At 39.3% G+C, this 13905-nt stretch overlaps 1 protein-coding gene and 1 non-coding gene across 2 annotated transcripts; both read right to left on the bottom strand.

Annotated features, from left to right (window-relative positions):
* Positions 1–11793: 11793 nt before the first annotated feature.
* Positions 11794–13164, bottom strand: LOC141698104 (syntaxin-125-like). Its single transcript, XM_074502715.1, has one exon. The coding sequence runs from the start codon at positions 12949–12951 to the stop codon at positions 12040–12042; it is 912 nt and encodes a 303-aa protein (XP_074358816.1). The 5' UTR covers positions 12952–13164; the 3' UTR covers positions 11794–12039.
* Positions 13165–13418: 254 nt separating this feature from the next.
* Positions 13419–13490, bottom strand: TRNAD-GUC (transfer RNA aspartic acid (anticodon GUC)). Its single transcript has one exon. It is a non-coding gene; the product is annotated as a tRNA-Asp (tRNA).
* Positions 13491–13905: the final 415 nt, after the last annotated feature.

The raw sequence follows: 13905 nt of genomic DNA, 5'->3' as shown, positions 1-13905 counted from the left end.
TTTGCTCTAAATCTTATTCCTCAAACTAGCTTTCATCTAAGATTTCATCTTTAGGCTCTTGAACATTTGGAATCCAAATTCTGTAGGAATACCTCATTATTCCCTTATTATCTTTCTCGATATTAATCTTTTATCTAATTGTTGGCTCTCTGCCTTTATTCATAACTTTTTCTGGCACAATATGTTCTTTTCCGATCATTCGGTCTGTATTGCAATCTCAAACAGCTTTTCGGTACCGGCTCCGGTTACCTTCACTACTATTTCCATTTTCTCGAAATCTCTTATCAATTCTCCCAAAGACATTATCATCTTGAGTCTCTCCTTTTTACTAAGGGCATCAGCCACCACATTGGCTTTCCCCGAATGATACAGAATCTCCCAATCATAATTCTTGATTAGCTCTAACCGCCTCCTCAGGAGTATGTTGAGCTCTTTCTACGTAAAAATGTACTAGAGCTCCTATGGTTTGTGAATCTCACACTTCTCTCCATACAAGTAGGGCCTCAAATCTTTAGGGCAAAACTATTGCCATGAGCCCAAGCTCATAGGTGGGGATATCGAATTTTATATTCCCTTAATTATCTTGACGCGTACGCGATTACCTTGCTGTGCTATATAAGAAGCACCCTAATTCCTTATGCGAAGCGTCACTTACAAATCATAAAATCTCCTTTTTCCCTCCGGCAACGCCAACATAGGGGCCGTCACCAACCTTTGCTTCAGTTCTTGAAAGCTGTTCTCGCATTTCTCTGTCCATTCGAACTTCTCAGTCTTACGAGTAAGCCACGTTAAAGGGGGCTACTATCTTTACAAACTTGAACGAACCTCCGGTAGTGATCGACCAATCCTACCTCTGGTAGTCGACCTAACCATGGTCATCAATTCATCAGTGGTCCTTTATTCATTCTTGTCAGGATTCTCCATGGGATCCTCCTCAACAACTATCCCTTCTAGGACAACATCCTCAACCGCTACATCCTCCATATCAACATCATCCGGTCCTGCATTAGGACACTCTATCGGATCCACAATCCGATCTCCAATTAGTAATAAAACATCATCGCGCTGTTGCTCCTCAACCTCAGGGTTCGGAGTCCCGCTACCATTTACGATAACGAACTACGCTCCTATCACGATATTTATAAGGGTTCCCATAAGGGTTTTAACTGTTAGTACTACGTTAGGTAGCCCGACTATGAACTTGGCAAGAGTTCTTATTATCTTAATGAACTTATTATCTTAACGTCCCATCATCTCTGAGGTTTATAATGCTTAGCTCTGATACCACTTCTGTAACACCCCCAAATCCGGGGTCGGGGATCCGGGTTGTCACGAGTTCCATTTCCCTTAATAACACCCAATCTTAATACACAATCAACTACTCTGTACTGTGACCCCACAATAAACACACACACCACAAGTTATAGTCTCAGAGATGAATATCCAACAATAATCACAAGTCGTTTTATTCCACAATTATATGTCAATACACCTTAAAAAGGTTTCTGAATAAATTTACATTTCTTTGCCATTATTACAATTTATAATTATACATAAGTCTGGTACATCATAAGTTGAAAACCTAGCCTATTGGTAGTTCCTACCTCAGCTACAGTGACTTCAACACCTATAGGAAACTGCGGAATGCTTCCTATCCGCTCGCGAATTGGGAGCTTGGTCCTGCTCATCTTGTCTATCTGATGTTGTGTGATGAAAGAAGAAAGCAAGGGTGAGCAGCAAGCCCACCAAAATAATATGTATAATGATTAACAATATATGAGCCTTCTCATAGTACTCATGAAAGTCTTGGTCAAAAGAAATGAACCAAGTTTGATATTTTAATGCGATGAAGTCGCAAAATAGTCAGTATATATATATACGTATATACTTTTCAAAATCTTGGAAGTCCTCTTCCATGCATAATATACACAAAGTTCTAGTTTATAACTGTATAAAAAGTATCGTTGCAAGGTGATCTAATATATCTAACCTTGTCTCAACATTTTTCTGAAAATCTTTGTCATTCATAAGACAATTATTAACTAGATATAAGTTTAAAAGATGAAGTTACAAGATACTCCAATATACTTATATCTTTTCCAAATACTACTTGAACTACCACCGTTCAAGTTATAATTAATTTCAAAAGTTCATCCCACTGATGAGACCACAAGATAAGACTTGAATAGATTCAATTTTTGAAATATTATTAAAGGAAATGAAGTTAGGATATACTTCATTAAGTTCTGATATATATATATATATATCCACATATACATCTTCTTTATACATTTCCTGAAAACCTCTGTCATGTAAAGTATGAACAGAGTTGCAATATCCAATAAATTTGGAAAGGAAAAGAAATTTGGCATAAACCAGGTATCTTGCTGATCAGGCAAAGATACCCATAAGTAACCTTTTCTACTAGTAGATGGACGAATTCCCCACTGGTCATCACCCTGGTCGTAATAGGACCTTATGCTGGACTACCACTCAGCCACTTATGCATTTGATGGACTCCCACTGAGCCACTTACACTATCATGGACGCCCACTGAGCCCATGTTGCTTATGCCGACTCAATAGATGGACTTACTTCCCGAACGTTGGGTAAGTAATCAATTCATTTACCAAAGCTGCAACCGTGTTGTGAATATAAAATACACCACAGAGCCGAATCCCTCAGGTTTTGAGCGAGTATTTAAATCCCCTTAAAAAGGAAGATCTTAAATATAAAAATGAGTTTTGGGATCCGCTCTAACTTTTAAAAATCATTTTGAAGACTCGAAAACACTTTATAGAGTGTTTGGAGTAAAGCTGATTTAATGAAGTAAATCAGTCCCCAGAATATTTAGAAAATGACTGAATATTATTATTTAAATAATATTCCCATAAAGAATAATCTTTATAAAAATAATTGAAGTAGAAGTATTAAAACTTATACTTGAAACGAGTATTAAATAACCAAAGATATACTTATATGAAAGTACTATCTTTATTTGAATAATCGAAAATAAGTTTGATTATTTACACCTTATTCTTTAATAAGATAAAGAACAAATCTCAGCAAATAATCGGAGTCATAGATCCTCAAATGAATATTCAAAAATATTCAATAAATAATATAAACTGAGTCATAAGCCCTCGAATGAATATTCAAATAATATTCAGATAATAAAATAAAAGGAGTCATAAGTCCTCGAATGAATATTCAAAATAATATTCATTTAATATAAAGGAGTCATACGCCTTCGAATAATATTCGAAATAATATTCAATAATAAAATAAAGTTAAAGTTATCGAATAAACCTTATTCGATTAATAGTTTTGAAAACTATGACCACATATATATATACATAAGTATATATATATATATATATATCCATATATACAAAATCTACTCGGGATCCTCGACTCCCGGTTTTAGAAAATATTTTCACCTTTGGGTCCCTGTACTAAGGGTATATGCAAATTACCGCTATCCTCTAGCATAGGTATTATCAACTGAATCAACAGATATATATATGGAAAGAATGCGAAACAGGCATGCATATATATATATATACCATAGCAGCATGCTTCAATATATTGCAACATTTGCTAATTAACCAACATGCATCTATCGCAAGATAATGCAAATACATATACTCATCACCACAACAGTTATAACGGGTAGAAAACTTGCCTGAGCGACTTGGGGTGATAAAAGGCTCGGGACGAGTCTGGTAACCTATAAACAACAAGTAAGTTGGAATTAAACCAAAGTCACTTGTAAATCTATACTTTAACTAACTTAGACTCTAACGCTTGTTTTGCGCTTACTGACTCGCTTAAGTCACTCGGGTACCCTCGGCTCCACCATTTTTAATAATTTAACCTTTACGAGTTTTAAGGCGATTCCTTTGCGAGTGTCTTACCAACTGCCTAATACACTTACCATAAATGTTTCATGCATTAATTAACCCTTTTTGGTCTTTAACCTTTGTTTCAAAGTAAGGCGAGGGGAAAAGTTTCGTTCGCGAAACGCCGTTACTTGAAACGGTCGTTTCTCCTAAACCGTGCATCGGAATCGAACGAACTACATATCAAAACGAAGCTCGTAACACGAGCTATCTAAACATGGCAGTGGTCATAATCTAGAAGGGTGTTCTCGGGTCCTAATGTTATGCATAAAAACAGTCTAAAGAAAATCGGACATTACGACGGCTATGTTTACGCGATTTCCCAATTTAAAACCATTCAAAACCAACCCAATTCAACCTCAAATCCAACATACAACCAACATCCATCCTTATCACATCATAAAAACCCCAACCAATTCAATTTTAACATTCATACTTATGCCTAAGCTTAACTTTAATCATACTTAAGTTCTTTTAATCAAAACAACAACATTTACCATTCCATTTCACTACCATTTCAAATCCCAAACTCTAATCACAACAACAAGCTACAATATCACCCTACTAATCAAAATCATCTTATAATACATAGGAAACTAGGGTTTGGAGATGGTATACCTTCCTTGAAGTGGTGGGAGTAGCTAGGAAGCCTTAAGAAGCTTTGAGAAGTCTTAGGAATGCTTGGATCTTCAAGGAAAACAAGAAAAATATCAAGTTAAAAACTTGAAAACACTATTCATTGTCTTCTTCTTTGATTAAATGAAGAAGATTGAGAAGGAATTGATGGCTTAAACTCATGATATAGCCCTAACTAAGCATGAAGATGATTAGGGAATTAACTCACCAATTTAGGAGGCTTGGATCTTGAGTTTTGAATTCTTGCCCAATTGCAATAGTAAAAAGCCGAGAGCAAAGATGAACAATGCCTTGGTTGCTTTTTGATTTTGATGAAAAATGATTTTGCTTGGCTTGGTTGACTTGTTTTTGTGTTTGATTTAGTTAATTACCTTGTTGCCCTTGAATTTGTGTGGTTCTCATTCAACCACACCTCCTTCCTTCCTATGTCATGCCTATGTCATGTTGTGATGTCATCCTTCCCTCTTTGTCCTCCTCTCATTGGTTGGGTGACATCACTCACTCTAATCCCTTTGATTAACTTCCTAATTATTTGCCTAATGACCGTTGATCTGCTATACGGTTCGCTTAACTTTCGTTCTCGTTTATCGTTTGAAGGATCATACCCGGGATCTTATTACTTAGGTTCCCTTAACCTTTCTCAATACATTATATTCCTTTTTATGATCCTCTATTATAATCCTTTAATTTAAATCCTTTTATCCTGTTATCTTATACTCAATTCTTTCCGTATCTATTGGATTTCCGGGAAAAATCAAAGTGTTTGGATTTGGATTCTGACGATCTTTACATACACTTATATCCCATATAAAGTACTAATAAAATCTCAGAATATCCATATCAGAACCCCTACATAGTGTGGCATGAAAAGTTTTCTCATTCAGCAAAAACACTATTCATAAGGGTTTCAAAATTTCCCGAAAATTGGGGTTATTACAGGCAGCCCTCTTCTTCTCTCACCAACATCGTGCTGATGGAATATTCTGAGACCGCCAAGTATAAAATCAATGTTTCTCCATCCTTTGGTTTTACCAACATAGGAGGATTCCCCAACTGCTCTTTGATTTTATGAAAAGCTTCCTCACAGTCTGAGGTCCATACAAAATCCTTTCCCAAGCCTTTGATTGCCTTAAAGAATTCCTTGCATCTATCTGAAGATTTTGAAACAAATCGATTCAATGCTGCAATTCTTCCCGTCAGACTTCGCACTTGCTTAACGCTGGTGGGAGATTTCATCTATGCGGGATTCGCTTCGATCCCTCGGTGGTTTATCATGAACCCCAAGAATTTCCCTGACTCCATGCTAAATACACATTTCTGAGGGTTCAGCCTCATCCTATATTTTCTCGGAATATGGAACATCTCATCCAAATCCGCTATATGATCCTCTGATCTTTTAAATTTCACCAGCATATCGTCCACATATACCTCCATTGTTTCCCCGATCTGCCTTTTAAACATCTTGTTTATCAACCTCTGGTAAGTTGCCCCGACATTAATTAGGCCAAATGGCATCCCGATGTAGCAATAGAGACCTCTGTCGGTGATAAGGAAATGTGCTCTTGGTCAGGCTTATACATGGCAATTTGATTATAGCCAGAGTATGCGTCCATGAAACTCAGCAAAACATGTCCCGCTGTAGCATCGACCAACTAATCAATTATTGGCAAAGGGAAGCTATCTTTTGGGCAAGCTTTTTTTAGATCTGTGAAGTCCATGCAAGTTCTCCATTTCCCATTGGGTTTTTTAACTAACACCGGATTTGCCTCTCAAAAGAAGAGTTTGATCCTGGGTAAAAAGATTCTATGATTAACCCGACGTCCAAGAGTCTATCTACTTCTTCGGTCAAGGCTACAACCCTTTCTCCACTTACAGCCCTGCGCTTTTGTCGAATCTCTTTATGTTTGGGATCGATATTCAATCGATGGCACATGACTTCCGGAACGATTTCAACCATATTTGAGTGGCTCCAAGCAAATACATCAAGATTTTCCAAGAGAAATTTCGAAAGCCCTACCTTCAGCCTCAAATTTAGCTAAGATCCAATCCTCAACACTTTGCTTGGATCTTTTTCATCGATTCAAATTTTAGTCGTATCCTCAGCTGGCCCCATTTTCTCGATGGGCGTGGGTATTCGTGGATCCAAGTCGAGTTGATTACGATCCTCATTATTTTGTTTAAAGGGCGCATCCTCTAGAGGAGGAGCATCAACTTCCTTTCTGAATGAAGGCACGCCCTGCGTAACGGGGGCATCAACTTCTTTTGAATTCTGATTATGAGAAGGCACGCCCTGAGATGTAGGGGCATTAAGTTCTTTTAAGTTTGTTGGTGATAAGGGCGCGCCCTCAGGAAGAGGGGCATCTACCTTACACACCGTTTGTCCGAGGCTTTGCAAACCATCACTTCTCCCCTCGAGCCATTCCCCATTGAAATTTCCTTGGATTATATCACTTTGGGGCTCTTCTTCTTCCAGTATTTCAACCTTGAGAGTATCTTCTAAAAATAACGTTGCAGAAGGCAACTTGGCAGAGTATTCATCTTCTTGTTCAACATAGTAATGGACACGAATCTCTTCGATCGGTTGCTCGATGCTTCCTTCTAGCTCATCATCTGAGGCATCCCCGACTTTGATATCCTTTCTCTTAAAACCCCTTATTGCTTGTCGGTAACATTCCCGTGAGTCATATTGAGAGCCTTTTATGCTACCTACCCCATTCGGGGTTAGGAATTTGATTGTTAGATGGTGGATCGAAGTGATGACCCTCATTTCCCTGAGGAAAGGTCGTCCCAGCAACACATTATGGGATGATTCCTGATTCAGGACCTTAAACTCAAGCATCTTTGTTACGGATAATGGGCTTTCTCCCAAGGTGCACGACAATCAAATTGCTCCCATGACTCTAACTCCTTCTCCAGCAAAACCATATACCAAAGAGTCCTCCCCTGACATATCTCGATCAGGTAAACCCATCTTCTTATAGGTGTTGTAGTAGAGGATGTTTACCGAGCTCCCGTTGTCCATAAAGGCTCTATAGACGTTTTTAGTCCCAATCTGTAGGGAAATGACTAGAGCGTCATTATGGGGGTGATGTACCCACCTAGCATCCGCTTTTTTTTAAGGTAATATCCATGGATTCTCCCTTGAAAATTTTAGGCGGCCGAATCTCCACCCTGTGGATGTCAGTCAATGGCCTAAACCGGGCTTTCCCTGCATATCTTGCCAAGGCTCTATTACTGCATTCCATCCCAGGATCTCCTCCGTATATTGCTCGGATACTGCCATCCCTAAAAAACTAATTTTCTTCCAGAGTTTCGTTGTTAGATCCCCGAGGGGTACAACCTTCTTCCTCCTTTGCTTTGCCAGCGCCATTTTTATGCATCCTTCCTTCACCACCCATTCAACAAGATAACCTTCCTTGATTAGAGTCTCAATTTCATCTTTTAACTATCGACACTCATGGGTGTTGTGTCCGGATGACTCATGGAATTTACAGTACTTCTTCTTATCTTTGCTCTGTCAAGACGACAGAGCCTCTGGCTTTTTAAAAAGTCCTCTGTTCTTGTTCACCTCAAAGATGTGCTCAATCGATGTAGCCAAAGGGGTGTACCCGCTAGTTCTGTTATCATAGCTTGAGGGGGGCTCCATTTCATCCTCATAGTTGCATCATTCACCTGATTCAGGCTTCGACTACTGCTTCGATATCTTGGGCTCAGAGACCTGTCCCTTTTTCTTATTCAGCCCCTCTGGCTTGTTTGCAAAGCCGGTTGAACCTCTGCCAAAGATTATTTTATGGCCTTGAATGATTCTACCAAAGTAAAGACATCTGACAGAGTAGCCGGATCTTTCTCATGCAAATGTTTCCAGAAATCTGAGCTAACCCTTAGTCCTGATATCAAAAAACTTTTCAAAGCTTCGTCTGAAGCACCTCTTACACTGGTAGACTCGGCGTTGAACCTTCAAAAGTAAGATGTCAAGTTTTCGTTCTCCCTTTATTTGATATTAGCCAGAGTAGTGACAGACGCTGCGTATCGCACAGCTGCTTGGAACTTGGTCAAAAATAAGGTTTTCATATATTCCCAGGAAGTGATTACTCTCGTTCCAAGCTTCTGAAACCATTGCTGAGCGCTTTCCCTGAAAGTTGCTGCCAAGAGTCGGCATCGGGCCAAGTCTGGAACTTGATACACGTTCATCTCTATATTGAATTGACCCAAGAATTCCATAGGATTCGAACTCCCATGGAACCAGAGATTGCTAGTTGTGTTACGATATCCGGCGGGTAACTGAGCCTCTCTTACAGCCGCAGAGAATGGCGAAGGAATCTTAGTCATTGTCGTTACCCTTCCTTCCAGGTGATTGAGCAGCTTCTTTAGATCATCCACATTAAAGGTTCCCACGTCGGGGATAGTCTGCATATTGGGTTGTGGATCCTGAGGTTGAGGTGGAGGTACCACTACCTGAGTTCCACCCGGAAGAGCCTGTTATTGATTGGTATTATGGGCATCAGCTTGTCCTGCTCCAAGTATCACTACTATCTCTTGGTTTCGCCCTTGATCTCCTTCCAGATTTTCTCCTTGTCCTCGGTTGCGGCCTTTAGTTGTCTCACGATCATAAATCTGAATATCCCTACGACCATCATCTCCCCCGTAGTTATCTCTTCCAGCTCGGTCGTACATGCGGGTATCCCTAAAGCCACGATAGTTTTTGCGGCGATAATCGTCCAGGTATCTACCTCGGCCTCCACCTCTTCCCCGCCATTGGGGTCTTCTTCAATGATCACTTCCATAATCCCGGCCATACCGGTCCATCGACCCACGAGGAGGAGCTCTCTTATGGTCGCGGTGTCGCTCCTAATTCTCAGTGGGATTCAGGGGCACACGCGTTGAACCATGGGGCGTCACATCTCCGCGATCGGCATCTCTCTGCCATTCCAAAAGTAACATCCTTAGATCATCATATCCCAAACGGATCCCCAAACGATCCTTCAAAGCAGCGAAACATCGTTGCTCGTTCCCCGGCATAGATTCCGTTTGTCGACATTCCTCCAGAGTACGCCCGGATCGGTGCGGGTGAGTGATTACTCGGTTATTCGTCTGCGGCGCCTCTCGCCCATCAGTATCTTCATCAACAAGTTCAACGATCGGACCAGTATCATTGGAGTAATTCAGGCATCGCGGCGTTATTGCCACACGCTCACCTCTGGATTGGCCACGACCAATCAGAACATCTTCCTCAGTCATGGGAGCTTTCCCAGATGCATGAGCCGAGCAGTTATGGTGAAGGCCTCTCCATGTCTTACGCCGTTCCACCATGCTCAATCTTGGTGTGTAAATTTTTGGGTGCAAAGTGTAGGATACTCCAAAGTCTCCCAACGAGGACACCTGTTGACTACAAAGACAGAGCTCCCAAATCACACACCAGAGTTTACCCCACATTCCCAATGAGGACGCTCATTGATTGCAGGAGGAGGCCTTTTGTCCAGGCATACCCCTGGAGGTCTCTGACCACGGACACCGCCTTCCTGTGGTTGCATTACATGAAGGAGTTCTTCATTAGAGTACCTGCAACAAATAGGTTAGCAATAATAATCTTCTTTTTTCTCGAATCATCCAAAGAATCCTTCCAAGTAACCATGTTAAAGCATATACAAGCCATCTCTTCTACATAGGGCGCGCCCTAATATCTTCCACGGATGAAGGACTTGTTTACAGGATTACACAAAATCTCTTACTCACCAGGAGGGCGCGCCTCCCTTATCTTATGAGGGCGCGCCTTCAGCATCTACATATGTATTTAACTAACAATCTTTCATAAACATAGGGCGCGCCTTCCAATGTTCAAAGGGCGCGCCAATTCTTTTTTCAGAAAGAAAACTTGCCTTATATTGTCCTTAATTTTAGGCATACATATTTAAATTTTGACCATTATATTTGATTTTGACCCGAATAATATTTATAACAATTTTTGGTCATAACAGCATCGAAAATATTAATCATTTATTTCTTATGTCATTGTGTTCAACTTATGTTCAACAAGATGATAAAAAAATATGTGTATTGCTCCCGGTTCTATGACACAAGTTGCTTCTTGAAATGGAAAACTTTAATGTAATCAATTAGGATTCTGATATTTTAAATTGGATGCTATCTAATTTGGAATGAAAGGAATGGAAATTGGAAGGTACATAAACGAAGCTTGCTCTACCCCATCAGATTTGGCTAGATTTGGCTGAACACGGAAAAAGTAACATGCATGTCGCACTTAAATTTTAAGGTAATAGAAAAAGTTTTGAAAATGATCTTATACTTTTTAACACTTTCCATAATCTACGATACGTCTACAACAAATATATCAATACCAATACAAACAACAAAATTATTTTAATTAAACCGGAGTTACTCTCTAAACCGAACTCTGATACCATGTAAGTAATCAATCGGTCTAAAATTTTAATGTGTTAAAGGAAGACTCTTTATAGAATCTTATATTATTATTCTAACAAATCCCCTCACTCGAGAGCCCATTTTTGAGTTGAAGAGTGGATCATGGGCGCCCATTTTCTGGGCGTTAATTTGCCTTTCGTAGCAGGGATCGAAGTTGAGTTCTTAACCGGCATGAGATCTAATACCTTGTTAAGTAAACAGTCGCAATAAAAGTTTAAGATAGTAGAGAAGTATCTTGACAAAATCTAGCAGAAGGGTTAGCCATTTCTTTGAAACTCGAGGTTTGTTGCAGTTCATAACACCATATATTTCAATTTTGTTGCAATCTACAACTGCTCCATTCATGAACAATTATATGTGAGCTTTCTGTCTTTCAAGACTTTATCACTGTGTGTTTCATGTGCACCAAAGTAAGGCATCCCCAAGTTCTTGCTATATTATCTCCGCCTTCCTCCATGCTTGGGTAAGTTCTTAAAAAATCTGGCATAACCTTCTCACAACCATCTGCATCCGCTTTATCACTGTTAGAATACTAATATAAGATACTGGAAAGGCTTTCCTCACGGACAATCATGGGCATTTATTGGACGCCATCTTTTGACCAGCACTCTGTCTAAATGTTTAAATTTCCCTGCTAATAACAGTTTTTATGCTTTCCTGAAAGCTCCTGAACTTCTCCTCCTCCACCTTATTTTTCTTCTATTCTTTAGTTATAGTACATTTTTTTTTATGTACAACATAACGTTGAACTGTTGAAATTTATCACCAACAAATAGAGCAAGTACATATTGGAGACAAAAATTTATCAGCTATATATTAGGCACAATTGAAATCATTAAGTTCAAATTTTGTTTTGGATATCCAAATATATTGGAGACAAAAATCCATTGAAAAACCTACTCAAACTACTATCATTACAGTAGTACATATTAGTTAAAGAAAACAAGAAATCAATATTGTAATGATGTGCATCCCATACCAAAGACTTCTTAATGTGTCTGTCGAGTAGAGCTTCGCGCACTCTGTTTTATGGTTCTGCCAAATTAATACTGAAACAGTATCACTTCTTATTTAATGCTTGAATCAGCGCAGTGGACCAAATAGGGTAAAGAATAACTATGATGAGAACAATCACGAGGAGGACTGCATATAACGTCCACTTCCTGGAGTTCTTCTGATACTCTCGAGCCTCAACCAGCTGATCTGTTCCCCGTCTAACGAATGAACTTGCATGTGCCACATTTGATTCAATATCATTCAGTTGTTGCCCTTGTGCCTCCACCAATGCTGCCATGTCTAAGAATATCTGGTGAAGTTCCACTAAATTCTTTTCAATATCCTTCACTGCATCATGTCGTTCTTGAATTTCTGAAATAGTGTCCATTATTTGTCCACGCCCTTGTTCCTGAATTGCCTTTTGAAGGAAATTTTCGCCTTCTCCGCTTGATATCAGGTTCTCTATCAGCTCTTCATTAGCCTGCTCTCCTGTTATTGTGAAATATCTTCTCCCAACTGTTTCTTTGTACTCATCGTTCATTTTAGTCCTCAGGCTTTGAAACTCATCCATCATTGTCTTCAGTTTCTTACCAAGTCCACTAACTACCGATGTCCGGGTCCTGTCAGTAGATGATCCAGGCCCACACCCCGGAATCTTCCTGTTTTCTACATTGGAACGATCAAGCGCTTCAAGCTTCCCTTTAATAATTTTGACACGTTTGAGAACATTGGTAACATCTGCATCCATTTTGGACCTAAGTTCTTTCATAGTCTTGGCATTATGAACTGTTTTGCTCTGCTCATTAGTTTCTTGCAATCTTTTGTAGATTAGTCCCACAGCATTCATGTCTTCTTTTATTTTTTCAACATCGCCAAAAAAATGGTCAAGATCGCCATCACTCGCCCCAATACCAGACTCCACGTCTTCCGCAGAGGTCTGTTGTTTTTTAAACGAATTGGAAAATAGATCATTCATCTTTACTAAGCCTTCTTCGAAACCAAACTTGTAAAACAAATTTCTTGGTAACACCTTCCTGCTTCACTCCCCTATCTGAAAATGACAATGCTGCTCTTAAAAGCGCAAGGCATTAATCAGAAGATATGACATTGGAGGAAGAAGGAAGGTTTAGAATCAAGCCTGGTTGAAAAAATGAGCTTACTTTGATTTTTGCCTATTACCTAGCCTGGGAAACTAATAAGGTAATTATTAGAGGCTTGTGGTTTGTATATGATTATGGCCAACCAAACTAATATCCGGACCATCATTAAAGTAGGAGAAATACAAGGAGAATAAATTGTGCACCAGTTGATAGAAACTATAAAATAACCTATATTTGCTGAATATAGAAGATGCTGTGTTAAGTCGTAGAGTAGCTGCTGAGTGCTGAGCTTCTGGTGACCGGTGGGACATTTGTAAAAAAAACGATAGAAAACAAAAAATAACGCCGTTGCCGGGGATCGAACCCGGGTCATCCGGGTGACAGGCGGATATACTTACCACTATACTACAACGACATGTTTGAGGCCAGGAAGTTTTCTGATAAATTAATTCGTTGCTACGTACTCAAAGTTAATACAACAAAGTGGGAAATGATTGTAGTTCTGTTTTCCAGATTAAACACGTTCATTTGCATATTACAGTGTACTCTAAAAAAACGTAAGAATGAGCAGATAATACCCCCTCTAGTATAAACTTCTTTGGTGGAAATTATTATAGTGAACGCGAATTAAACATCAAATTCTATCGGTCACAGTTCCCACATTAGTAATGTAACTAAATATGAAGAGATCATCATGATAAACAAAAAGTTCCAAACATGACATTTATAGCAGATGAGCATAAACAAGTATAGCCATGTCCAGACTCCAGATACACCAATGAGCAATGAGGTTTTGCACAAACAGATCAGAACCACCTTGGTACACTACA

Source organism: Apium graveolens, chromosome 11 (genome assembly GCF_009905375.1).
Source record: "Apium graveolens cultivar Ventura chromosome 11, ASM990537v1, whole genome shotgun sequence".
NCBI lineage: Eukaryota > Viridiplantae > Streptophyta > Magnoliopsida > Apiales > Apiaceae > Apium > Apium graveolens.
The sequence above is the reverse complement of the archived record's forward strand: the minus strand, read 5'-3'. Positions and strand labels throughout refer to the sequence as shown.